Source organism: Diadema antillarum, unplaced genomic scaffold, assembly GCF_040938485.1.
Source record: "Diadema antillarum isolate AM-2024a unplaced genomic scaffold, OU_Dant_1.0 seq00001234_RagTag, whole genome shotgun sequence".
NCBI classification, from domain to species: domain Eukaryota; kingdom Metazoa; phylum Echinodermata; class Echinoidea; order Diadematoida; family Diadematidae; genus Diadema; species Diadema antillarum.
In genome coordinates, this window is record NW_027272022.1 from 1,771,539 (window position 1) to 1,797,395 (window position 25,857).

The 25,857-nt window shown below is 39.1% G+C and overlaps 2 protein-coding genes across 2 annotated transcripts in view; one reads left to right on the forward strand and one right to left on the reverse strand.

The window, feature by feature from the left end:
- Positions 1-13,310, reverse strand: part of LOC139745116 (sorting nexin-25-like) — a 36,964-nt gene extending 23,654 nt beyond the window's left edge. The window contains exons 1-8 of the mRNA XM_071655536.1: positions 13,214-13,310; positions 10,387-10,722; positions 9,598-9,673; positions 5,937-6,021; positions 5,237-5,294; positions 3,933-4,006; positions 2,954-3,126; positions 2,416-2,602 (exon numbers count right to left, since the gene is read on the reverse strand). Of these exons, the coding sequence (XP_071511637.1) occupies positions 2,416-2,602; positions 2,954-3,126; positions 3,933-4,006; positions 5,237-5,294; positions 5,937-6,021; positions 9,598-9,673; positions 10,387-10,623 (890 nt within the window). The 5' untranslated portion in view covers positions 10,624-10,722; positions 13,214-13,310. The remainder of the gene's footprint in view (positions 1-2,415; positions 2,603-2,953; positions 3,127-3,932; positions 4,007-5,236; positions 5,295-5,936; positions 6,022-9,597; positions 9,674-10,386; positions 10,723-13,213) is intronic.
- Positions 13,311-16,966: 3,656 nt separating this feature from the next.
- Positions 16,967-25,383, forward strand: LOC139745100 (transmembrane protein 185A-like). Its single transcript, XM_071655521.1, has 7 exons — positions 16,967-17,081; positions 19,125-19,301; positions 20,159-20,384; positions 21,992-22,075; positions 22,998-23,174; positions 24,402-24,525; positions 25,172-25,383. The coding sequence occupies exons 1-7, from the start codon at positions 17,044-17,046 to the stop codon at positions 25,381-25,383; spliced, it is 1,038 nt and encodes a 345-aa protein (XP_071511622.1). The 5' UTR covers positions 16,967-17,043.
- Positions 25,384-25,857: the final 474 nt, after the last annotated feature.

Here is a 25,857-nt window from a genome sequence, read left to right on the forward strand (position 1 = left end):
TTCCGAGATTGTAAAGCTTGATGCGCCAAAAACTGTCTTGTACACACATAATCATTTTCTTCAGTGCTCTCCAGCTAGCTCTGCATGTTGTACGTGTGAAGTGTGTGTGTGCACGCACACTGATACATGCAGAAAATGTGGTGGGACGGCCATATATGACATCATCATGACGTTTAGTAGGTGTGAGGCAATCTGATGCTGTGATTGCAGAGACTCCAACTCTCCCGTTTTCGACGGGAGATCTCCCGCCGAAAACCCATTTTTGCAAAATCTCCCGTTCTCCCGTTTGAGATTTAATTTCTCCCGCCCTGGCTCTTTGTCTCCCGTTGGAAAGGATTTCTTGCATATTTCTGTCGTATGTTGAAAAAATAAGCCTTAGATAGCACCAGAGAGCATCTAGAACCCTGGGAATTTCGCGCTTCGCACACATCAACTTTGATCGAGTCTCCCATTTGCTCGGGGTTTCAGTCGGGAGAATCTCCAGATCAGAAGGTACTTTGGGTTGGAGTCTCTGTGATTGGCCTTCTACTTAGGGAATTCCCCGTCTTCACACACACGCAGTCATAATGTACATACAGAATGTGTCACATACACACACAGCATTGTGCAGACCATATTCAAGCTTTCCACACAACACACACCCATACGATAACCACATACCAATCCACAGACGATCTTGATACAATCGCAAGCTATATAAATTTACAAATTCAAACATCTACAATTGATAAGAAACACATTCTTGATATTGGATTTCCTTGGCGAAAAACATCTTCTTACCCATAAAGGTGAGTAATTCCCTCACACACAATATCAAGTTATCAGTATTGATTGAAATATAATGGGTAGTCCCACATGTGCAAATTAATGTCTTTATTTCATGCCTTCTTTTATGCCTACTGATATAACGAGATATCGGCTATAACGAGGAAAATGACTCGGTCCCGACCATCTCGTTATATCGAGTTTCCACTGTATATCAATAAAGGGGGGGGGGGTCACACAAAATGAGTATTTTGGTAGCTTGTGTGGCAGGGAAAGTAATTCAATCTTGTACGGTATATGGCATATATTTCACGAGTCTAAATTTTCACTAATTTGGAATTCCTGACAATTTCGCGAGTGGTTAAATTCGCGATCGTGGAGTCCTGTACTGAACAGAGAAATGTACACGCATATGTCACATTCACAACGAGATCAGAGTCAATATTTTCGCGTGTCTTTAATTTGGCGAATAGCACCTGACTTGCGAAATTCGTGAAAATAAAAACCTTGCGAAATATTCGGCATAAGTGTACAGTATTCATCTCTGAATGTGCCGAGCCATAATCTATAAAGTCATTTTTTCTTCATCATTCCTCATCCCTACCATAATAGGGAGCTTTAGAGTTTAGACGCGCGGACGTTCAAAGGGGAAAAAACATGTTCTGAGCGTGCGCAGAAGCGTGCGTCAACTTGACCCGCACTTCTGCGCACGATCAGAACATTTTTTTTTTTCCCCTTTGAACGTCCGCGCGTCTAAAATCTAAAGCTCCCTGCTTTGTAAAGGGGTTTTCCCTTCTCTTCCCTTTATATGGGAATAGTGTATTCAGCCCCCATTATGAATGAGATAAGTCCCTCCCAAGGACACCCCCTCCTACACCCACTCACAACAACAACACATACACACACACACACCCAGCCTAGCAGGGATTATCAGAAGTTTTGTAGGTAGCCTGTATGGCTTTGTGCAGGCCTAATCACCCATAACATCATTGTTCATTCCCCTCTCATTCCTACGACTGTATGTGACTTCCTGAACACTTCTGTCTGTGCCAGTGAATTTGATGAAGTTGAAGATTTAGATCTACCAACCAAATCTCATGGTGACAACCAGAAATATGGAAATGATTTTAAAAAAGAGATCAGATGCAATGCTGTCTAGAGATGTAAGAACGGTAGATAGATGTCATTGTAAACATTTAGCTCTCTGTTTGATTTTTTTTGCTACTTCATGTATGTACAACTGGTTTCACTGACATTTTAGGTTCATGAGATGTATGAACACTATACCGATATTATCTGACACTTTTGGTTTTAATAACATTTTATTGCACATATGTTTTTTCTTTTTGACCTTTGGACAGATTACCAATGATACTTTTTCGAACTTTTAGAAGGATTTCTTTTTTTCTGGACTTTTGGAATGATTACTTTTCTAGACTTCTTGAATGATTATTTTTCCTGAATTTTGAAAGAATTACTTGCACGAACACAGTGTTTGCAAGTTATGGATTAGCAGGAAAGTGAAGCGAAAATTTCTCCCCAATCAATCAGTTTTACAGACTCATCTCAACAAATGCCAAGATTCAACAGCTTCCTCTGAAACTGATGTTCCAAGATTAGATGGAACATCATCATAATTTGAGATCCCACCTGATCTGCAGGAGTTCGTCCACGTCATTGGTGGCGTTGATAAGCTTGATGAACTCCTCGTAGGTGGCGGCGAAGGCGTAGCGACGCTTGCTCCTCTCCACTAGCTTCTCAGTCTTCTCTAGGTGCATGAGGAACGTGGCGTTGATGAAGTGAGGGCTGCATAGCATGTCCACAGCTGGTTTGATGACTGCACCGAGAGAGATAGGGGTTAGAGGACCATCAATAGCCACGATCAGAAAGATCTCTAACTTCTTGTGAAACTTCCTTCAAAATTTCAAACTAAAACTAGGGTTATTTTCCTGACATCCACGAATCTTCTTGATCAAAACAAACAAAAGATAACAAACAGCCACTGATGGTGATTGTTCCATTTCAAGTAGATTTTAACTCATATATATGAAATATGACTCAAATATAAATGATATATGCACTGTCAATAATTTGATGGAGAAAACAGCACAGAGTTATTTTTCATATTTACAGAGAGAGAAAATGTGAAAATGAATGAAAGCCACTTAAATCATGACTTGATGATTACCTTGACATGTGGCGATCTCTCTGAGTAGCTGCCTGGCCGTCTCGCATCCAGCAATCCTCTCTGGGAGGAGTAACACCAGGAGAACCTCCACCGCCTCCCGTAGGAACCCCATCTCTGCCTCCTCACTGGCCAGTGAGGGGTGGAGGTAGAAGATTTTTGGTTCCTCCCCCTCTCTACGAGATTGAAGAGGCAGAATCCAGAGAGGTTTGAGAGGGATTACAGGTCACTTCAATCATTAGAAAGTTCAGCATCAATTGTGGTAGTTGAGGTTACATTAAAGGCATAATTTACCATTTGCAGATGAAACAAAAACCCAGCATTAGTGCTTTAAAATAGTTCTAACATGTGTGTTAGGGATGGAAACAACCACTGTAAAAATTGTAATCAGTAAAATCGATATTATGTATTGTTAAATATACAAAATGAGAACAATAGTTATAATAAAAATGTCTCCAGACTAAAAACACATTGTCCATGATAACAAAAGAACTGAAATCTGCTTCCAGTAAAGCATGCGAAGAAAAAGATAAAGACAATGAAATTGTAAAGACTCACTGCTCTACACGAAGCTACAGGTGATTCAGGCGCAGTCATATACATTGTATGTAAACCATGTATTTATATAAATGCTTTGTGGTGCTAGGTGTAGGATAACATGTAACACTTCATCAAATTTGGGCTCTATGTTCATTCTGAATGTATTTGTTCTTATACATGTCATTTTGTATAGCCATTGTTGATCAAAAGAGAGCACAGTGATGCAGCAATGTGTACAATAAACTTGAATTAAGGCTTTCAAGAGTTCACAATGACACCTTAAAAATACATGTATTGGACTCAGAACCATTCAAATTTTATATTCAATAACCAAAAAGCATGTGGTTTGGTGATACAATGCCCACTACAAACAGCTTTCGCATTGACAGCATATCATGCAGTGAGTTTTATGAAAGCATGATTTTACATTAATAGTGCATACCTTACACTGGTTTCTCTCAACTTCTGGAAATGATCACACACTTTATAGACGACATCACTTGAAAGGAAGCGAACCTGTGAATTCAAGTTACAACAGTAATCAAAGCGATTTGACGAAAGACATAAATCTTGCAGTAAAACTTTCAGTGACATAAAATCCAGGGGTCACACACAAACGTACACATGTCACCATTTTGCACATACAACTGCTATAGGCAAAATTCCTGAACTGAATCTACTCAGTCCGTCAATACATTTTGGAGATGAAATACACAGTTATTCTTCAGGATAGCGGGTAACATCTATTATCTTCTAAAATCCCTTGTCATGTCATCTAGAGATATTATTTGGCAAAAATCCAGCATTTCATATCAATTTACTTGTAAATGATGATACATGTACAAATAAATTACCTTTCTCTTAACTTTTCTATGGATATCTTTCAGCATTATTATGTTCTAGTGTTAGAGGGAGAAGAATGCTACCTATCTATCATGTGCACTGCACAAATTGATCTTAACTTGAAAACTATGATGTATTATCTGTGATGATCAAGGTATTGTCGTCCATTACTACGTGCATTACATCGGTTGCCTGTAAAGCAGAGAATCATATTTAAAACTCTGCTAATTGTGTATAAAGCTATTCATGGTACAGCACCAGTGTACATACAGGAACTTGTAGAGTTAAAAACATCATTTTAAATATTTTATCATCTTCGAAGTTCACGGGATCAAACATTATTGAAATATCCATTGATTGGGGAAATCAAAAGTTACTCTTGGTGACAGGGCATTTTTGTACGCTGCACCAAAATTATGGAATAATCTCCCTTTGTTTGTAAGACAAGCAGTTACATTGTACAATTAATGAGTTTAAGGCCAGGTTAAAAAGTCATCTCTTGAAGCAATGTATTTTCTGTTTGAATTTCTTGTATGCATGTCATTTTGTAATGCGCAGTAGAGTATATTATCATAGTAGCTGCGCAATATAAATGTCCTTTATTATTATTATATCTTTTTTTCTATCCAGCATAAAATTTTTGCTTCAAACATAATCTCACACCAACGTAATGCATAAAAATCAAGATAACTTTAATGCACAGTTCAAAGCACATAAAACCATATTCACTATTTTTATAAAATTTGTGTTAAAGTATGTCGTTCTACATTACACTGTTCTATTGTTCTGATATTATTGTAATGGACATCTCTGTCTAATAGTGGAAATGCTTATCTTCTCCATTTTGATAATCCATTGCAGAAGAAGACATGAAAGAAACATGTTTCAAAAAGGGTTTCTTACCATGTCTATTCGCTTCAACCTCAGGGATAGGTTATGAACAACCTCCCAAAAATCGGTTCTGGATAAAGAAAAGGAAGATTATAAAATCCTTTACATTCTTGCAGCTGCAGTGACAGTAACTATAAGTAACTTCTTTAGTCTATTTTCCCCAAAAATGCACATATCATGGAGAATTTCAGATCTGTATTTGTTTTGTTCTTTTTTTACTTTTATAAAAGCAGTTAGAAAACAGAGCTCATCAAATCTGTATCAACAATGATTAAAAAGAGACAATATTGACAGCAAAGAGACAATATTGACAGCAAACAGACAATTTTGTTTAATTGAGACTTGTACAATAATGATCATAACTTGCTGAGCAGAGTTATATAGTGGTATCATTCTGAAACAACTCCTCTGAATTTGTAGTGCATGTATAAAGAAGGGGGAATGCGGATCTCAATTGATTTCTCCTCCTTAAACTGCACTGAAATGAACTATTCATATTGACAGATTTTTTTTCAAAGAGATTTGAAGTAACATTGATCTTTTCAAGAGCAAACTGACAGAGCACATTTCTTGGATCATACTATTTACCACCGGCATACAATACAGAATGCATCCTGTTGTCATTGTCTCAACTGTTGTACGTGATCAAATTTGGAATCTCTTTTCTGACCTCACAGTACAGGTTGAATAAATGGTAGAAATGTAGACTTACTCCAAGGCTTCTGCGAATATTTTCCCATCTTGTCCTAGAGTGTTGTACCAGTACATGACATAGTCTCTCACAACCAGATCAAACACTGAGAAAGGGAGATATAGAAAGGGGTGATGTTAGACCAATGTAGGGGGGATAAGGAGCATAAAACCATAATGTCCTGGGGGATTTTCCCCACAAACTTTATAATCTTGTCATAACTAGATTGGTAGCTGTGAATTTATATCATGGTACAAACAGCTGGTGACAAGGCTAAGGTGACAGAAACACAGACAGAGCAAAAGTTGAACAGCAGAATGACAGGACATACATGTACATTGTAAAAAAAAAAAAACTAAAAAAAAGCCTACCTGTCAATATACATGTATAAGAACCTTGAACAAATACTATCTTAACTGATACTAATGAAGCAATTTGCATAGTGAGATAAACAACAAAAAGGAACCATTTATAGAATAATGTTATTGAGAAAGTCATGAATCTTTATCTTTTTTTTTTAATGCAGTTAATCAAAATGGCATCCCATTAACGAAATTACACAATGAATGTCTTGATCTGGCGAGTATAATTTGATATGAACAAATATCTTTCATTTGAAAACATGGCTCATTTCACTCATATTTTTTTTTTCATCAAACATGTTCATTAATTGCTTCTGCTTCATCAAGACTGCTTAAGATTAGAACTTCATTTCCATGTATATCTTTTCCTAAACAGAGGACACATTATATAGTCATTGAAAACAATAACTAGAGAAGCCCTCTGAGAGCGCAGACCTCCGCCAAGCATGCAGCCCATTTCCACTCGCACTGATCTTGTTCTTCCACAGAGATCAGTGATTTCCACCCATACGTACTGCATTGTGTGCTGAAAGCCGCCCAATTTCCCAATATAGAAGCCTTTGTTACGTCATAAACCCTCAGCTGCACAGCGCGCCTTGCCCTAGCAGAACTACAATGTAGAGCACACGCTTTAGTGCGCGCATGCAAACCTCAAATACGCGCAGCCTGAACTCCCAAGTTCATCGACCCTACCTGCCAAAATATCAAAAATCCTTCATGGATTCCCCCAAAATTGTCGGATCACTACCAAAAGTTAATCGTTTATTACTTGTGTCATTCTAAACCTTTCCAGCAAGTTTCATCCCAATCCGTTAACTATTTTTTGAGTTATTTTGCACACGGACAAACGAACAAACTAACTAACGAACGAACGAACAAACAAACCAACGGTAATGAAAACATAACCTCCCTCCTTGGCGGAGGTAATTACAACTTTGCATTAAATGCACTTGCTGACTGATGGCAATTAAGTCATATAGAGTTGTGTAAGAGACACTACCCGGTATATGAGATTTTTGTCATTGGTCACAAGTTCACTACAAGTTCACAAAGTGCATGAAATAACTTCTTAACGGCGAACTTTTAAGGATTCACATACAGTATATGCCTATGTTGTATGGACATCCATAGTTGTATATGAACTACAACTGTACGCATACTGTGAAAGCTATGTACTTGCTTCACAAAGTGTTCATACATAACAAGTAACACAGAACCTTGAACTACTTTTGCACACCAGTGATGCCCTGTGCACAATTTGCCCGAGAGAGAACTGTTTACATTTTACCATGTGTGCTGAGGCCAAGATCCCTAACAGGGCCATTGTGTGCTCAAAGTTTGGGACGAACAAAGGGACTGCTGAACCCTTTCCTGACAAAAGCTCAGTGCATGACAATAGACGCTGTGCCCACTGAACAATGAATTTTGCTTGGTTCCATTGAGTCTCACTGCTGGTTGATCTTTAACTGTATCGTCAGTCTGCCATACAGACTAGATTTCTCAAATGTGGTCTGTCCTTGAACGGCCAGTTACTTGCAGTCTTAGAAAATTCAACAAATAGAGTTTACAGCACGATCATGTGTTTGTTTGCTTTTTCCCTGTCAAGATTATTCAATATAAACTTACACTCTAGACTGGTTTAAATCAGGTTTTCTAGTTTATGAATTCTTTTGCCCTACTGTTCTTCCTGTACTAGCCCCTTGTGCTCATGCATGTAGCTGCATCAAATTGGCTACATAGCTACAAACTTGTAGGTCATTCCTAGGTCAAGCAAGCTTTGTTCATTTTTTGTTATTTTTTTCACATGCAAACTTTATCCTTTGTAAAGTTATTGGGCTTGACATGCCACTCTTTCAAAGACTTATACAAATGAGTATGAAGTTACAAATTTTCTGAGAGACCCTCATGTAATCTAATATTGCTGAGGTAACGGATACTGTAATCTGGAAACTTGTGGAGTTTTAACATGAAAACACATACATTCTTCTGTGTAAGAACGAGTGAGTTTACATAGGATAAAATCATGAAAACACCAGTTTCCATTTAGTATCATGTACACACTTGAAGTCGCCATACGGCTTGAAACAACTGTTAATGGCAAGTCATATTTAAAAAAAAAATGTACACTGTATCACTGTGCAATTCTTTTTTAATTAAAATTACATGTTCGTATATTCAGTATGACCATTGTCTGCTACATCATCATGCCAAACATGAGTTTGAATTTGTCAATAAAGTTTCTTTCATCACACATTGGCTTTGGTGTTAACATTAGAATTGTTATTCTCATCAAATCTTATCACAGATACCATTTAATGTATAGGCATGTACATGTGTCACTACACTGGAGTGAAGCTAATATCTGACAAAGAATTTATAGTCAAGGCACCAGATCCTAATTTTAACTATTTACAAAATGCACATACAACTCTGATAAACATCGCTACAATTAATGCTAAATAGTAAGTATTGATAATAATTAACTTGCACATCACATTTCAACACCCAAAGGGATAGGTACAGTACCAGTGCACCATGCACATTGGGGCAAACAACACATATTCATCAGTGAAAGAGAAACATAAAATGGAGCTACAATTTGCAAATGACTACAGAATCGAACAAGAAATTAGCTCAAATGTATAGAAAAGCTCATTCTTGCCACGCAGTGCAGCTCTTTTGATATAGAAACAAGCTGTTCAGGCCATCAAGGATTTTAAAGGCAATCCATGATAAAAAGCTCTAATAAGTGCATTAAAGATGTTCCAAGGCCAAACAGTGATTCCTGAGTGGCTTGAGGCCAATCAGGCTACATTCATCAACTCAGTTCTCGCACAGACTTTAAGTTTCCAAAAAACTTTCAACCTGAATTTTGGACTGTTTGAAACGCAAAGTTGTTTTGATTAAGGGGTTGGAAACACGTTTCTGAAATGCCAAAAAAAGTGTGATCACAAATGAGTCTGAGCCAGAACACATTTCTCTGGAGTTGATAAACGCAAAGTTGTTTTGAAACATGATGATAGCTTGGACCTGCCCATGTCAACCACTGCCAACTACACATCTCTGCTCCTTGGGTCAAACTGCACAATGGAGCTGTGCAGTGATAAGGCCTCCCAATCTACTCATGACAGAGTTGATAAATGCAACAACTCGAGAAACGTGATCGAAAAGGAGTTTTGCAAACATGTTTTGATAATGGGTATTGAAATGCTTTTCAGACATGGGAAAGTTGAGAAAGACAGCCTTAGATGGGTATAAAAGGCCATGCATGGCCTTGCAGTGGGCTTGGATTGAATTTAGCCTGGCTCAAGTGATCTCACCTTCTTTGAGTGCGTTGTCAAGGTTACGTGAGATGACAACTCTCCTTCCTCGTCTTCTTCGTCGTGCTTTCACTTCCTGTCAAGAACATGGGTTAAGAATTTCATCACTGACTACAATGTAGAATGTCTCTCAAAGATCCATGAGGTATAGTCAAGAGATGTTTATCGCTTTGCCTGTCTCTTTCGAAATGCCTACAAGTCACAGCTGAGACATGGTTGTTACATCAAGCAATGAAACACTTCAAACAAGGATTTTATCAAGGTAGTTTGATCTCATTCCTTTAAAAAACAAACCTACATACTAACACACTCACAAAATCACACACAAGATGCCTCGTTATCATGTTCATACTTGCTGAAATTACATCACACGTCATTCTTAATCTTAGTTGTTTTACTATAGCCGTAGGTTGACAATCACAGGGTGAGAAGAGATTATATAGCACAGAGAAAGGGGCCAGAAAGTAATCTCTCTGAGGATTAAGCAGCATTCATTGTTTCAAATGGTAACTGACTCTAATTATGTCCAACATTTTCACAGCTGAGCTTCTAACTCAAGAATGCCAAACTGATAATCTACAAGCCTGAGAAGGGTAAGTAAAGAGAAAAGAAAACAAAATGCAAATGGCCAGCATTTGCACAGCAAAGTTCTGCAGTACTCTAAATGTTGTACAGTTGTATCAGTATGTCATGTTTTGTATGACAATATGCCATCCTGACAACCAACCAACACACTGATGACCTGAGATATACAACTTGTATGAAGATCACTGCAGACAAGTGACTCACCATGATTTTGGTTACCAGGGTATTGAACGCTGGTGGAGGCTGCTGCACGGTGGCTGGTTTGGTGATCTTCCCGGAGAAGAGGATCAGAGAGCACCCGAGGAAGAAACCCACGAATGCCACACCCAGGTATAACCATGGTGATGAGGTGCTGACAAGCTGGAACTGGACCAGAAGTGCCAGGAGGACCCCAAACCCTCCAATGGTATACACATTCAGGAACCTCCCGATGTAGATCATGGCTGTGTAGTTACATCCATTTACAATGTTGTACGCCACAAGTACGCTTCTGACCAGAAAACTGGTCAGATTTAACTGCACACGAGCAGCTGTGTAGACCTATCAATGAAGCAAAATGTGCATTTTAAATGTTCAGTATTTTGTACTGATCAGATAGTTTCACAACTCTTTTGACAATCTTAACATGCTTAAAAGATTGATAATTGACTGCATTTCAGTGATTGTGCAGCAGCTGTGAAACATGCTTAAAGGGGATGGCTAGTAACAGATCAGTGGGAATCAGTGGGAATGCTGGGGGATGATTGTTCCAATTCTTGTGGGATTCATTTAAGAGTACATTATATCTATTGTTGTGTGAAAATTGTTTGCTTCAGAACGGTCTCATATTCAAGTAATGTGCAGTTGAATGCCCCGTCACTGTACAGGCGAATGGCACAATATGGGTCGCCGTGCATCGGTTGATTAAAACTCAATTTTTGTAAAAAAAAAAAAAAACAGACAGAATTTTTTTCTTCTTTTGATCATGGATAGTGGACATGTGTGTGTAACAAAAAATCACCGTGCAAAGTTGCGACAATCTATATGTCAGATGTGAGATGAATAAAAAGTGAACTCTCTCCCCGGAAGCCTCATGAGGCTCTCGGCAGGCCTCGTGAGGCAGAGGAGTGCTTGTACAGGGGAGCAGGCCTTGTGAGTGCGTTTCCCGGACTGATATCCACTTTTACATGTATGATGTACAGTAGGCCTACTCAGTAGATCTATCTGTTTATACCATGATTACCAATGACTCTGAGCTCTTTTAAACATTACATTGTATGTATTGTTACAATGAATAATCTAGACAGTCAGTAGACCCTGGGCTGGACAACACATTTTCCTTTATTTTCGTACAGCTGGTAAATTTTCCAAACTGCCTGCTAAAAGTGCCAGCCGAGACCCCGAGTGATAAACCATCATATGTTGTAGTTCACAGTTGACCGACAAGTATGTGTAATTCCGCGAAAATCTTCTCATTTATAGTAATGACATTTGCTGGGTCAGTTTTTTGCTTCTTAGACAGACATCATTGATACATACGCCATTGCAACGGTTTCTACCGTTCTGGCTGAAACGCAACTTCGACCCAGTTCCCCCCGCATAAAAATGGTTATTATTATTTTTTCCAGCTTGGTTTTCAAACCAATCTGGAAAAAATATATACAGGATTAATCAGTAAACATTTTCTTGACTCACCTCTTCCACTGTTTCCTCCTGTTTTTTGGTTGTTTCCTCCACTTCTTTGCAGCGCTCCCCAATTCATCGCTGCCTTCGTTTGAAAAATGACTGCACGAACGTCTATGGCAAGCCAAATGCTCCATAAAATCGGTACACTTACGTTTATTGACTAAAGTACTAGTAAGTTGTTTGAGCACTAAATTTAACTTCGTAATATTGTGAATGAGCATTTGGTACCCGGTATGCCATAGACGTTCGTGCAGTCATTTTTCAAACGAAGGCGGCAATGAATTGGGGAGCGCTGCAAAGAAGTGGAGGAAACAACCAGAAAACAGGAGGAAACAGTGGAAGAGGTGAGTCAAAATGTCTGCTGATCAATCCTGTATATATTTTTTTTTCCAGATTGGTTTGAAAACCAAGCTGGAAAAAATAATAATAAATTTAACCATTTTTATGCGGGGGGAACTGGGTCAAAGTTGCGTTTCAGCCAGAACGGTGGAAACCGTCGCAATGCAATGGCGTATGTATCAATGGTGTCTGTCTAAGAAGCAAAAAACTGACCCAGCAAATTTCATTACTATAAATGAGATTTTTTTTTGCGGAATTAGACATACTTGTCAGTTAAAGTTCACAGCAGACTCAGCGACTACAAAAAAAGGCTAAGTGCTATTCTCAAACAACAGGCTTTGCAAAGCCTGCTTTGCCCTGTCCCTGAAGCAAAAAGTTCAAACAAAGTCACCGACAAAAGTTAGAGTTCAGTTCATCATGTCTGCAATCACTTAAATCTATTCGTTAGAACCTCTTGGCAATTTTTTTTTTAAATGTATATCCAGAAGCCCAAAATAATTTAGACCCCTAAAACTCAGGATAGCCCCAGAGGACATAGTCTGGACAATCACATCTATTAAAAATTTAAATTGTGACGTAGCTCGTGTAGGAATAGATCCACAAAATGTACTTGTTTGTAACGTTAGTTGTAAAGAGGCAGAAGGTGAATAATTCACGGATCACCTTATTAATAATTAAAATGAAAATGAATGTAAGCAACTTTACCCCCACTTGCAAGGTATGTTATGTTATATGCAACCAATTGTTAGACCTAGTTAGGCGTTAGACAAAGTCAAGTGGGGTATTCTACATACACCACGGTGCTCATACACCCTGACACAGCGCCAGCTGTGCACAGCCCTGGCCCTGTCGTGCTTCGCACGGCGGTCTGCTGGTCGGGCTGTACTGCAGTAGGCCCTGCAGCTTGCAGTGTACCCACATACCGAAGAAGACAGCCAAGGATTTCGGGCTCACCCATAATTTTCGGGGAAACATGTCATTACCACCTCAGCTGGCAGAAACAGCGTAATGAATATCTAGCACCTACCTACGGAATTCTGGAAGTACAGGTTTCTTCTAGCTGGCTGTAGTCTGTAGAGTCCTTGCGAAAGAAGTTCCTTTTGTTTGTTCCGACTTCACCGTCACTTCGCTTACAATATATTACGGGGATTCACTAGCTGGGCCAGGGGAGCTGCGTAGATAGGATTTTTAGTGTACAAACTCAACCGGCGCGGATATCGGATGACGCTCCACCTGCTGACCCAGTGGTCCTAGTGCAATGCGCGCGGACCACGATACAAACTGTATAGCAGCACTCATTGCGCTTGCACACAGAGCCTCTACCGGTAACCGCTCTGCCATCACAGCAGGTGTCAATCAATCAACTTTTCGTTTACTAGTACTGGATGTTTGGCATACTATGTACTAGTAGATCAATCGCCGTATGAGGGCAATTACCCCGGAGGATTGCCCCAGGCTAGATACTGGTTAGTGATAAGGTTAGAGCTTAGGGAGGTGGAAGACAGAGATTAGGGTTAGGGACTGACTGAGTCAGGTTTAGGCCCTTTTAGGCCGGGTTAGAGTTTTGGTTTAATAGGGTTTAGGATTAGGTTCAGAATTAGGGTTAGGGTCAAGGGAATTCAGGGTCTGGGGAAATTGTCCAGTGGGTGATTGCCCAAAACCCATAAATCATGCATGAGCGAGCACTACCCCGGAAAATGATGGTAGGGTCCATGTTAGTACAGTCCTGTATTCGCACCGGAGAGATGAACACACTCAGAAAAGAAGAAGAAGAAAAAAAAAAACCCCAAGAGCACATGCAAGAAAAAAAACAAAAACACACAAAAAAGAGACCCAATAACTAAACACATTTACATGCTTATATATCTTATACAATATAAGATTTTAATACATGTCAATAGATAGTACATAATGAAATCACTCCAAGTAAAGGACATTCGATCGTCTTCTAACATGGTAGGTACATGCAAATACAAAGTGAAACTTAACACTTTCAGTCAGCGAAAACACATTCCTTCATTCCAATGTGCAAAAAAAAAAAAGGCCAAATTGAACAAAAATGCCAAAAAGCTAGGCAAAGTAAAATTCAACCCTAAATACTTACGAAGAAAAGTAAAACAGAGCATGATAAAAGTTTTGATGGTTCATTTCACTTGAAATGAAAATTGTTATTAAGAAGAATATTATTCCTTATAGCCAGCATCTTTCTTTCTTTTATGCAGGTTTTTCTTTCTGTTTCTCTTTAAAGTCAATATCTTGTTGGGCCACTATAGCATCGGTCGGTGCAGCATCAATTTTCTCTTTTTTCTTTTGCGGGGAAAGAGAGAGAGAGAGAGAGGGGGGGGCATGGGTGTATCCAGGATTTTTTTTTCTAAGGGTCGTAATCAAAATTTCTGGACCTTTACCTTTGCGAGGGAGCGGAGCGACCGAGCGGGGGGAGGGTGTGGGAGGGGGGTGTCCCCCCTCCCACGGTAGGGAGTTTTTGAATTTCACATCTTAAAATGGGGCCATTTGGTGCATACAAAAGTGACTTTTTCGGCATGGCAGTGCGGCTTAGAAATAAGGTATGGCATATTAAAACTAAGTTACGAAATTTACGAGGTCTTTGACAATTTGCTAGAACACCACCTGGTCACTTTTTTTTTCCTGTTGTATATAGAGTAAAAAGCCCTCAAAAAAACAAAAATGCCTTTTACAAAAAGTGGACCTTTTGAAAATTTGGGGGGGGGGGTTCGTACGACCCTCCCGACCCCCCCCCCTTGCATATATCAATGGGGGGGGGGAGAAAGAGAGAGTGTGTGAGTGTGTGCAGGCTCATTCATGAAGTTAGTCAGCTATGTCTCTGATAACTCATTCAAAGATGAGGCTAAATTGTTCTATACCGTTATTTTGTTTCCATTGTTACGTGAAAGTGCGTTAACACTTCAATGGCAGATTTTTTTTTCTTTTCAGCCTTGACAGAGAAAACGGATGTTGTCATTCATGCATAAAATTGAGTTATATGTTACCCTAACAGGCTATTTAAAGGAGTATAGATTTTTATATGATCTGATATGCATCATTCATTAGTTTTTGTTACAGACATCTGAGAAATCTGAATTGATGAAAAATGTTAATGTTTTTATGCAGAGTGTAGCCTATTACATCATCTCTATATATGTGGCTCATACCCGTCAGAACATGATGAAATGTCCTCAATGCAAGTACTCCCACAAAATACAGTTGGATTTTTATTTTTGATATAATTTAATATTAAATGATAGTACATGCAAGAAAGATATTATTCAGAGGGGTGAAGGTTCAGGTGTGAGTTTCTTCAATATTTGTCTCCCTCTACAAGTGAATTTGTTAAGATCGCAACTGCCGATCTGTAAATTACAAATTGTTAATCTACATTATTATCAGCAGATGTGATCTTTAAAAAAAATTGATTTGTAGAGGGAGAAAAATTGAAGAAACTCACACCTGAATAGTAGTCCTACCTGTAGTAAAATGATGATTAGGATCTATGTGCACTTGACTGATTCGCACCGCATGGGGTAGGTGCCTATCCCCTTTGTGTAAAATCTTACACGCGAAACTTACAACCGACAGCCAACAATTCATTTATCCATATACTCTTTGACAAACTAAAAGATAGAAGCATTTTATTACTGTTACTTTTTTTTGATATGCGACAGAACTGAAAAAAAAATAGTTGTATATTGTATTGACTCTCCGAGGCTAGATCACAATATAATATGAAAGTAATTTTCGTCAGGATCATGCGACATGTGTAAGAACAAATGCATGAAAAGTAGTTTTATGTACAAGTGGGTTAATGAGAAGATTTTTTTTTTTTTTTGTGGCGATGACAATGATATCATTGTACACACTTTGACCGTTATTGTTATTATCATTATTTTATATCATTATCATTATTACTGTCTACATTATCTTATTGCCACTTTCATTACATAGGCCTATTTTGAATGATATGAAGAGTTTGTTTGCAAAAACCGATAAGTCAATATTTGCCAAACGGAGATATTTGCGATTAAAGGTCAAGAAAAATAAAGAGAATAATAAGAAAATATTTGCTTCTTTTGACCATAACTTCAAAATGTACCTTTATATGTAGTGACCAACATATCATTTTAAAGGTATTATTTTGTACTTTATGATAGAGACCGTACTTCAAAATCTTCAAAAATGGACTTATCGGTTTTTGCAAACAACCTCTTCATATTCTCATCGTCGTCATCTGTAGGGCCTTCCACAATCATCGATCGTCGTGATCATCTTTTTTTTTACTACAGCATGCACAAGAATTCCACTCCAGTGTATGTTCTGATTTCGAAAAATGTAATATATCTATGATTGAAAGCCGAATAAATAATAATAATAATAATAATAATAATAATAATAATAAAGAATTCACAGTGTTGTTGAAAAGGGATAGAAATCACACATAAAAAATGTGAAGATATCTGATTTTAGATTCATCATATTCATCACCATCATGGCATCATCGCATCTTGGTATCATGTGATCAAGGGATTCATAGGGACCTACTAGTAATATGTCGTGATCGGAACGATTTTTCTTGCAGACTTGCGACAGAGATCCGCAGACGCGACGGTCATCGTCGTTGGTATGCGTCGCACGTCGCACGCAGTACTAGTATCACGTCGGCTGCTGGAAGAGCAATAGCTCCCTCTATCTATGATGAGGAGATGCGCAAACCGTGTACTGAGTATACGTACCAGACGCTGAACTCTGCATTATGAACGTATACACACAAAACAATACGGTAAAAGATAACCATCGTATTCATATTCCGAGAAGAAGTGCACTGCTTACAAGAATGAGACGACAATGAATCTAAAGGGGCTTTTCCAGGACTTCAATCCAAGGTATGAATCTCCACATTTCAACGATGAGTCTTTGCCATTTCGGCTAACGATAGGTGATGAATGCTTCTGCTGGAATATTCTGAGCATGTAATTGCTGATCCGATGAAAGTGTTGTTCACTGCAATGACACTGGGCTGTATACACAATACGGCCTGCGCCTACGGACGGTACGGGCCACATCGTCCTCAGCAGGCATGCAGCCACTTCACACACATCAGGGCTAGCCTAAATAGTAGTTAGTACATACAGTAGGCCCCCTAGCTTGCATAGCAGTGTGTTTTCTACGAATTCTAGTGTAGATTCTGCTTATGTATTGGATGGGTGCAGCTGATCAAGCCGGACCTGCTGTATGCTGTGGACCTGAGCTGACATTGCGACAGCTAACGGCGTAACATTACTGATTTCATACAGAGCTGTGTGTGTGTAAATTAGATCTAACTTGTGGAATATTGGTTTCCAAATCCAATGATTCCTCATCGTTAATGCTTGCCTCAGCACTGTTCAGTTGGGCAAGCAAACACCTGTGGACCTTGGTTAGTGAATGATATAGAATAGGGATCTACATTATCGGTGCTAGACACCTACGATAGAGAGATCCGTCTTTCTGGAGGAGTCTTATTTTTTTGATGTTACCGGTATGCTCTCTTCCATAGACAGACGGAAGGACGAAGGTTGTCCAATACCTCGCTGTATGCTGTATTGAAGCTCTTAACCACTGTCTCTATCGAGAATTGGGTGAAGTACCTCACCCTTCTCGATTGCGTCTAATTCCAGTCCGGGAAACCCGCTCATGAGGCCTGCTACCCCGTACGAGTACTCCTCCGCCTCACGAGGCCTCCGGAGAGCCTCATGACACCCCCGGGGAGAGAGACTCATGAAGCTCCCTGTTCACTTTTTATTCATCTCACATCTGACATATAACTTGTTGCAACTTTGCATGGCGATTATTGTTACACACACATGTCCACTATCCATGATGAAAAGAAGAAAAAATTGCGTCTGGTTTTTTTTTTACAACAATCGAGTTTTAATCAACCGATACCGTATGACGGGTTCACTTTCTTCATCAATTCCGCCGTCCGCAAACCTTTGGGCGCTTTTTCTGGAATCCCGCAACACGACATCACATCACATCACGCATCCAGCACACACATACAGACAGCGCGCAAGCTGTGAGATTTTCAGAGCGAGCTTGCACGCTGTCTGTATGTGCTGGATGCGTGATGTGATGTGACGTCGCGTCGCAGGATGATTCCAGAAAAAGCGCCCAAAGGTTAGCGGACGGCGGAATTGACGAAGAAATTGAACCCGTCATACCTACAAAGTGACTAGTTTGCTAACAAACTGGAGTACCCACCTACTCTATCAGTGTGGAATCAGTGGTGGAATAGTAATTTGGAATATATGCACAAGATCAGGTTAGTACTGATTCTATTTTTCTCGTTACAAATTTTTGTAAAAAGATGTCAGACTTCAGCTTCACAAGGCTGATTCGTGCGCGGAGAGGTGAGAGCCGCAGAAAAAAGCTCTAAAAATATTTAGTCGGATCAGGCCGCTAGGTGCGGCAGCCTTGCATTGAGCAAACCCGCGGGCACCCGTGTTTCGATGGGTCGCTGTGCATCGGTTGATTAAAACTTGATTGTTGTAAAAAAAAACTACAGAATTTTTCTTCTTTTTATCATGGATAGTGGACATGTGTGTGTAACAAAAAAATCACCATTCAAGACATTTCTGACAAACCTGTCATTTCAATATTTTGCCAGCTATGTGAAACTGTCATCACACATTGTGAAGACATTGTACTATACACTTATTGGGAGAATCATGCATTATGGCGGAGGCGTACCAGTCGCCATAGCGACGTTTCTAGTTTATTTTTGGTGTAGTTTGTTGCATGTACATGTACTCAATATTTAGTGAGGACTTTCCACAATGAAAGAACCAAAACAAATTGTAGAGGAATATCTTTTCATGTGGTTTTTGCTTTGCTAGTTGCAATTTTATGCTCATTCTCAACTTTGCCTTTGCAATTCATGCCTGCAGCAAATTTTTGGTGTATGTCTGCCTCTTCATATTCTCGCTGGTCTTCGCCCTGCGGCTGGATGAGACGATAAGATGCAGCTTCTGGCTGGTGTTCCTGCCGCTGTGGTTCTGGAAGTGCATGGTGATCTGTGGGGCCGTTGTGGCGGGTGTGGTCTGGTGGAGACACCCAGAGTACAGGTTGGTGGAGAGGTTGAGAAGGATGAAGCGTTTGAAGCAATCCGTGTCATTTCTGCTAAACCATACCTTTAGATGAAGCCTCTTAGATCTCATCACTCTATATTTAGTTTAGGATGGAAGCGAACACAGAATAGGTCTTTGTTTACAATCAATTTATTATTTTCCATTATTATAAAGCATACCTATTGGTACTTCTTTTAATACAGTGAACTAATTTCTATCGAGTTGGGTTTTGTTTTGTTTTGTTTGTTTTGTTTTGTTTTTGTTTTGTTTTGTTTTTTGTTTTGTTTTTTGCTGGAAACGTTGCACAACCCGAAACAAGAACAAGATAATCATTTTCTTTTATGACAAATTGGTTACACACTACAAAGGTATTCAAGTTCATCTCCCATTCACCATGGCCTTCAGCAACTTTGTGTGTGTGTTTGTGTGTAAGTAATTTATATGGGAGTATTGAACAAGACTTACAATACTTGTTTGTAGCTGTTTTTGTCATTCGCCACAATGCTGGAGAGAGAAAGGACTTGTAAGCAAAAGATAAACACATATCATGGTATGGGCCTGTTTACCAGAGTAGTCAGCCTTTCATATGTGCCCTTATAATGACAACTCAGAGTGTCTGTTCCAATGATCAGAAAGCTTTATTGAGCTCTCCTCACATACCGATGAAACCAACTGATGTCAGCAAACCGAATTTCAAGGGTTGAAATGTGAGAAGTTAACACTAGTGAATTGAACAGCTATTATTGGGTTGATAAGGAAAATTGTCTGCAAATTTGATTTAAAAAAAAAACGGTCAGTCAGAATACCAGATGATAAATGTTGCTACCTGATTTCTTTATCCTGTGATATATCAGGGTGGAAGGAGAAGGGTACATCGACATGAAAGCCATCATCATCTGCCTGGCCCTCAACTCCCTCCTCCTCATCTTCGAGATCTTGGTGTGCGACCAGCTGGAGAGCTCCAATGCCTCAGAGCCGTGGCGACACCCGTGGCTCATCGTCTTCATGCCGCTCTTCCTGACCTCGCCAGTATCAATAGCAGCCTGTGTGTGGGGCTTCAAGCATGATAGAGGTTTGGAGGTGTGTATCAGTGTGTCTCTTGAGATGTCAGTTATGGTAAGGTCTTATTTACCCAGGATGACCTCTTTAGTGTTAGAACTGTTCTTCCAGAGGACCCTGTGGTACTGTAGTTATTACTCCATCATTGCTAGGCACACATTTTCATCCCTGGGTCGGGGGGGGGGGGGGGGTAAGTTGTAAGTAAAGTCATTCCATTGAAGGGTGTTTGCATTGGACAAGGTTTGAACATATGATATCCAGAATGTGAGTTGATAGTTTTAATCACTGCACTGTACATCCCCCAATAACTACAAAGAGTCTTGTAACTCATTTTCATTTCTAGTTTTCTAAGGGAATAGTTTTTTTGTTTTTTTGTTTTTTTTTAAGTGTAGAGTGTCTTCATCTTTCTTTTTTTTTCTATTGCACAGTTGAAAAAAATGAAAGTAAATGATAAAAAGAATGATTGTACACTATGGCAAGTTGTTTGATAAAGTTTGTGCAAAAAAAAGAAAAAAAAATAGGTTTTACACTTGTTCAGGCTACTTTTTTTGCAGACCATGGATTTGATATTTAAAGACTCATTCATCTGTTAATGCATTCTTGTTTGTGTTTATGGGGATGGCTTTGCAGAAGTTGTACATAAAATCTGTTGGTAATAGCTTTTGTATTTGTTGCTCATTTTACAAGTTGCAAGCATGTGTAAATATGGACATCACAGCAATAGTAAGTAAATAATCAACGTTGGTGAAGGTGATGGGACAAACTGTCACATCCGAGGCGATCTGGATGTAGCTATCTTTCTGAAGCGCAGCTGAGGAAAGATAGCGTACACATTCAGATCGCCGTGGAAGTGATAGTTTGTCTCATTGCCTGAAACTAAAAGTTGATTATTTGCTTTATATTCCACGTCTAGGGTCCTAGATAGTCCCATTTTATTCCACATCTGAAACCGTCTTAGCTGTCTTAGGGTATCCTCAGGGCTTAGGCTACGTAGTTTACTTTTAGACATATGCGCGTAGATGACAAAACAACAAATTTACTCCGCGCCCCGTGCATGGCATTGAAATAAAAGTGCGTTGCACTGTGGTCTATCACTTGACCCAGGTCAAATGATAGACCACAGTGCAACGCACTTTTATTTCGTGCGTACTCAAAATTGTAAGTTATATCACGCAATAGGACTGTGTGGACTAAGAGATCAGCGAAACAAAATGACTATCATCATAGAGTGTAATGAACTTTTCTTCTCAGGTGATGTGGTGGGCAAAACTACGCTTCATCATGTGATCAGCTCTTGACCAATCCTATAGCAAGATTCTTAGTATGTGGAATATAAATAACAATATTTATTATCAAGAAACAGTTTGACTGTAGGCGTGATGCATTGTGAAGTCAGTATGCATATATCAGTTATGAGAAAAAAATGTAATTTCCTTTTTATCTATTTTATTTGGCTTACTTTTTTTGTGATTTCATCTAAATTTGATAGGCCTGAAAGGAACCATTAATTATCAACATTGTGAATATTCGTAACTTACAGCTTGTGCTGGCACCTTGAATCTGCAGATAAAGTCATGGTGAATTAAACTCTTTATTTTCTTCTATCTGTCTCTTTTTCTACTTTACAGCTGGAAGCCATGTGTTCAATAAACATTTTGCAGTTTATATTCATAGCTCTGAAACTAGATGAAATCATAAGCTGGAGGTGGGGGGTAAGTACCTTTTGTCCTGATGTGCTATACATCAATGCACCATAAGCCAATCAAAATATCAGTCCAGAATAATGATTTGTACTGTAATCTATATACTAAAAAAATTAGCAGAAATATAATTTCCAATTTCGGTGATGATCTTACCACATGGAAGATGATATCTACCATTTCTGCAAATTGACAAAAATTGCTTCTCTACCACATTTTGATGTTTACATTTATGTTGACTTCTAGACCAAATTTGAACTTTGAAATTTGAAATTGCAATAACTGACATAATGTGTTTCACAAAAGATGACTGTTTTCTAGCATCTTATATTTCTTTTTATTTTGATAATGTTAGTTCAAATCCTATGTATTATTATTTTTCTTGGTACTTGGTACTTCTTTTTAATGAATGTTAGTTCAAATCCTATGTATTATTATTTTTCTTGGTACTTGGTACTTCTTTTTAATGAATGTTAGTTCAAATCCTATGTATTATTATTTTTCTTGGTACTTGGTACTCACAAAATAGGTTTTCAGCAAACATATCCTGTGGCTCTTGTGTTGCACTACTGCAATAAATGAAGCTCTATGATATGTTTACCAGATACAGCTGTAAACCATTTTGTATTTTCCATTTGTCCCCCCTTTGCTGAACTTTTCTACAGCCATTAATGGTAGCACCCATATAGTTATGACTATGTCAAGTGCTGTTGCTGTGATTTCCATTCCAAAACTAAAAAAAAAAAAATCATCGCAGATAAGAAATACATATAATGTGTATTTTTTTATGGACATCGTACCCAAAGATTTTCTTAGTGGATCTTTAGCAATGTATGTTTTTTTTTCCTCTCTCTCTCTGCTATGTGTACACACTGGATATGAAACAATGACATTTTTATAATTATATGCTCCTTAAATTTTTGTTTCATCACAGGTAGTATTTATACCCCTCTGGATCCTGACTTGCCTTATGTGTCTGATAGTCCTGTATTATGTAATATGGTCCCTCCTTGTCCTACGAGCCACTGAACTTATGGCAGAGCAGCGACGAGCCAATCTCATGACCGCTCTGACAGCTGTGTTTCTAGTAACGCCACTCCTCACGTTTGAAGTAAGTTTAAGCTGTCATGATTATCATAGTCATTTATATCTGTGCTTTTACTTTGAGAATATACTGTACCGCAAATTACATTACAAAAATAACATTTTTATGCTTACTTACAGTGGACTTCCGTTATAACGAAGTCCTTGGGACCGGCAGTTTTCTTTCGTTATATCGAAATTTCCCTTTAACCGAACAAATAAACATTAAAGATACATCAAGTGGATAACTTTACGGCCCGAATTTTTACTTCGTTATAACCTTGTTTGTTGTCGAACCCACCGGAGGTGCGGGGAGACTAAGGGATCGCTTGCGGCGTCTGTACGTCCGTCTGTTCGTCGTCCGTAGTCGTTGTCGTCCGTCCGTAACGCTACAAAAACTTGAATAACTCTCTACTGAGGACTTTCATTTCAATCAAACTTGGAGGGAAGAGTGGTTATACAAAGTTACACATTTTACCAAACATGAAGGTCACCTCAAGGTCAGAGGTCACAAGCAGGGGTCAATGAACTTTAGGGCCCAATGTTAAGTTTTTACGGTGCGTTTCGATTATGGCTCATAACTTTTGATGTATCTGTCCATTTGTGACCAAACTTTGATGGTAGATGTCCCTTGGGGAGTTGAAGGTCATCACAAGGTCAAAGGTCACAGACAGGGTCAACAAACTTTTAGGGCCCAATGTTCAGTTTTTACGGCGCATTTTGATTATGGCTCATAACTTTTGATGAATCTGTCTGTTTGTGACCAAACTTGGATTTAAGATGTCCCTTGGGGAGTTGAAGGTCACCACAAGGTCAAAGGTCATAGGCGGTGTCAATGAACTCCCGGGATTTAGAAAAACATTAACTTCTTCTACGCGAATGGGCGAGACACATTTTGGCACTTACCTTGTTATAAAGGGAGTGCACTGTACTTATGAATGAGTAATGAACTATTGTCAAATTTTCCGAAAGTGTTTGGTTTCTTTAGTTTGATTCAAATATGCCAATGGATGAGGAATGTCTAGTATGTATTGTTTTGGGATAATAGTCAAGGGCTTATGAGCAGCAAATGCAAAGACCTTTTGCCTTCAGTGGCAGTGTGAGTTCATACTACCAGTACTCTTACATTGGTTCTGATTTCCCAATTATCAGGCATAAAATGTCCACTTGACATACATTCCATGATGTTATTTTCTGTGCCTATACTTGTGTAATCTTAGGGCCATGCTGCTTTCTCACCCATTTCTTGTGACAGATTCTCCTGGTAAAGAAGCTAGATGAAGTGAATCACTACCCATTCTCCGTTGTGTTCTGTCCTCTGTATATATCCCTCATGGTTCTTTTACCAACTGCCTTTGGACAGAGAGGCGGAAATCAGTGTAAGTGTGCTGCAGGGATGTGGTATTTCTTCTGGTGGATAGGACAAACATGTTCATTTGCTTGTTTCTATGTCATTAGGCACAATTCAGTAATTTGTTTGGTTGGTTCTGTTGAATGAGTTGTGATGACTGTCGGAAGGAGAAACACCCCACCCCATCCCCCCATCCCACTCACACACAGACATGACCACTTTTCTCTCTAGCCAAGGCCTGCATACCAACCTTCTTCCACTTTCTTATTTCACCTGTTTGTAGGACATTGAATTAATGTGACAGTACCAAAGACATTTTTATGTGATGGTATTATTTTCTCTTGGGGAAGATTGAATTAGAGACAGCAGAAAAAACAGAAATAACAATTGGATTAGAATGAGATGGTTAGTCCAACATCACAGCTATTTTAAGCCTTAATGATATTATCATTTGTAAGCAATCATCAAAAAATGGAAAGTTATGTCTTATCAATTCATGATTAAAAACATACTCACTGGAATGACTAAATATCAATCCGTCGGGTGAGAATGAGAGGGTCGTTAAGATGCCACTAAAGCCACAGTGTTTGAGACAGCTTAACACCCTTCTCATTCTCACCCAGTGAGTTTGTGTAGAACAAATGCCGTTACCTGTCTCATTTCTTTCAATGTAGGGTGGTTTGGCATCCGGAAAGATTTCTGCTCCTTCCTACTGGGGACTTGTCCCTTCCTCCAGGAGTACGGCAACATCTCCATCACGGTCCAACGGCCAGACGAGGCTCCAGAGGAGGAGGAGATGGAAAGAGATGTCTTCATACATTCCAAGCAAGCTATACTGGATGACAAGCTCGTTATGCCGATTATATCAATAGACACGCCGGATTGATGGCGAGCTCCATTGTAACGATCATCTCGTCTGTGTGTATATTTTGATGCCATGATAACACAAAGTCTTTTTTTTTTAAGTGTGACTTGTGTTTATCATCATGTAAGTTATACAGAGCCACGACTTCTCCCCTCCCAACCCCTTATCGATAAAGACTTCATGATAATTATTGTTACAGTTGAACTGTAGATGACAATAGTGCCCATTGACCCTTGATGCATCAAGCGTGCAGGCCGATGTGATTATTGATCTGGATCGGAGATGTGATATTCAGCAGTCTACCAGGGAATGTATGGGAGTTTTGAGCAAGACCAGCATGACGAAGCAAGATAGAAAGGAAAGTGATATGAAGATTGGGATGATTGACGATTCCCACCAAGTGCTTTTGCACAGAAGGAAGCGTCCTTTTCTGCAATGCATTAAAATGCTGCTTCGGAGAGATGAACTTTCAGCAAGCTGACACAGGTTCAGTCC

What these genes read in the sequence shown, in the direction of transcription:
- LOC139745100 (XM_071655521.1), top strand. Translation starts at nt 17,044, where the DNA reads ATGAATCTAAAGGGGCTTTTCCAGGACTTCAATCCAAG. An exon ending in TTCCAGGACTTCAATCCAAG is followed by an intron (nt 17,082 to 19,124) that starts GTATGAATCTCC and finishes TCATGCCTGCAG; the next exon opens with CAAATTTTTGGTGTATGTCT. An exon ending in TCATAAGCTGGAGGTGGGGG is followed by an intron (nt 22,076 to 22,997) that starts GTAAGTACCTTT and finishes GTTTCATCACAG; the next exon opens with GTAGTATTTATACCCCTCTG.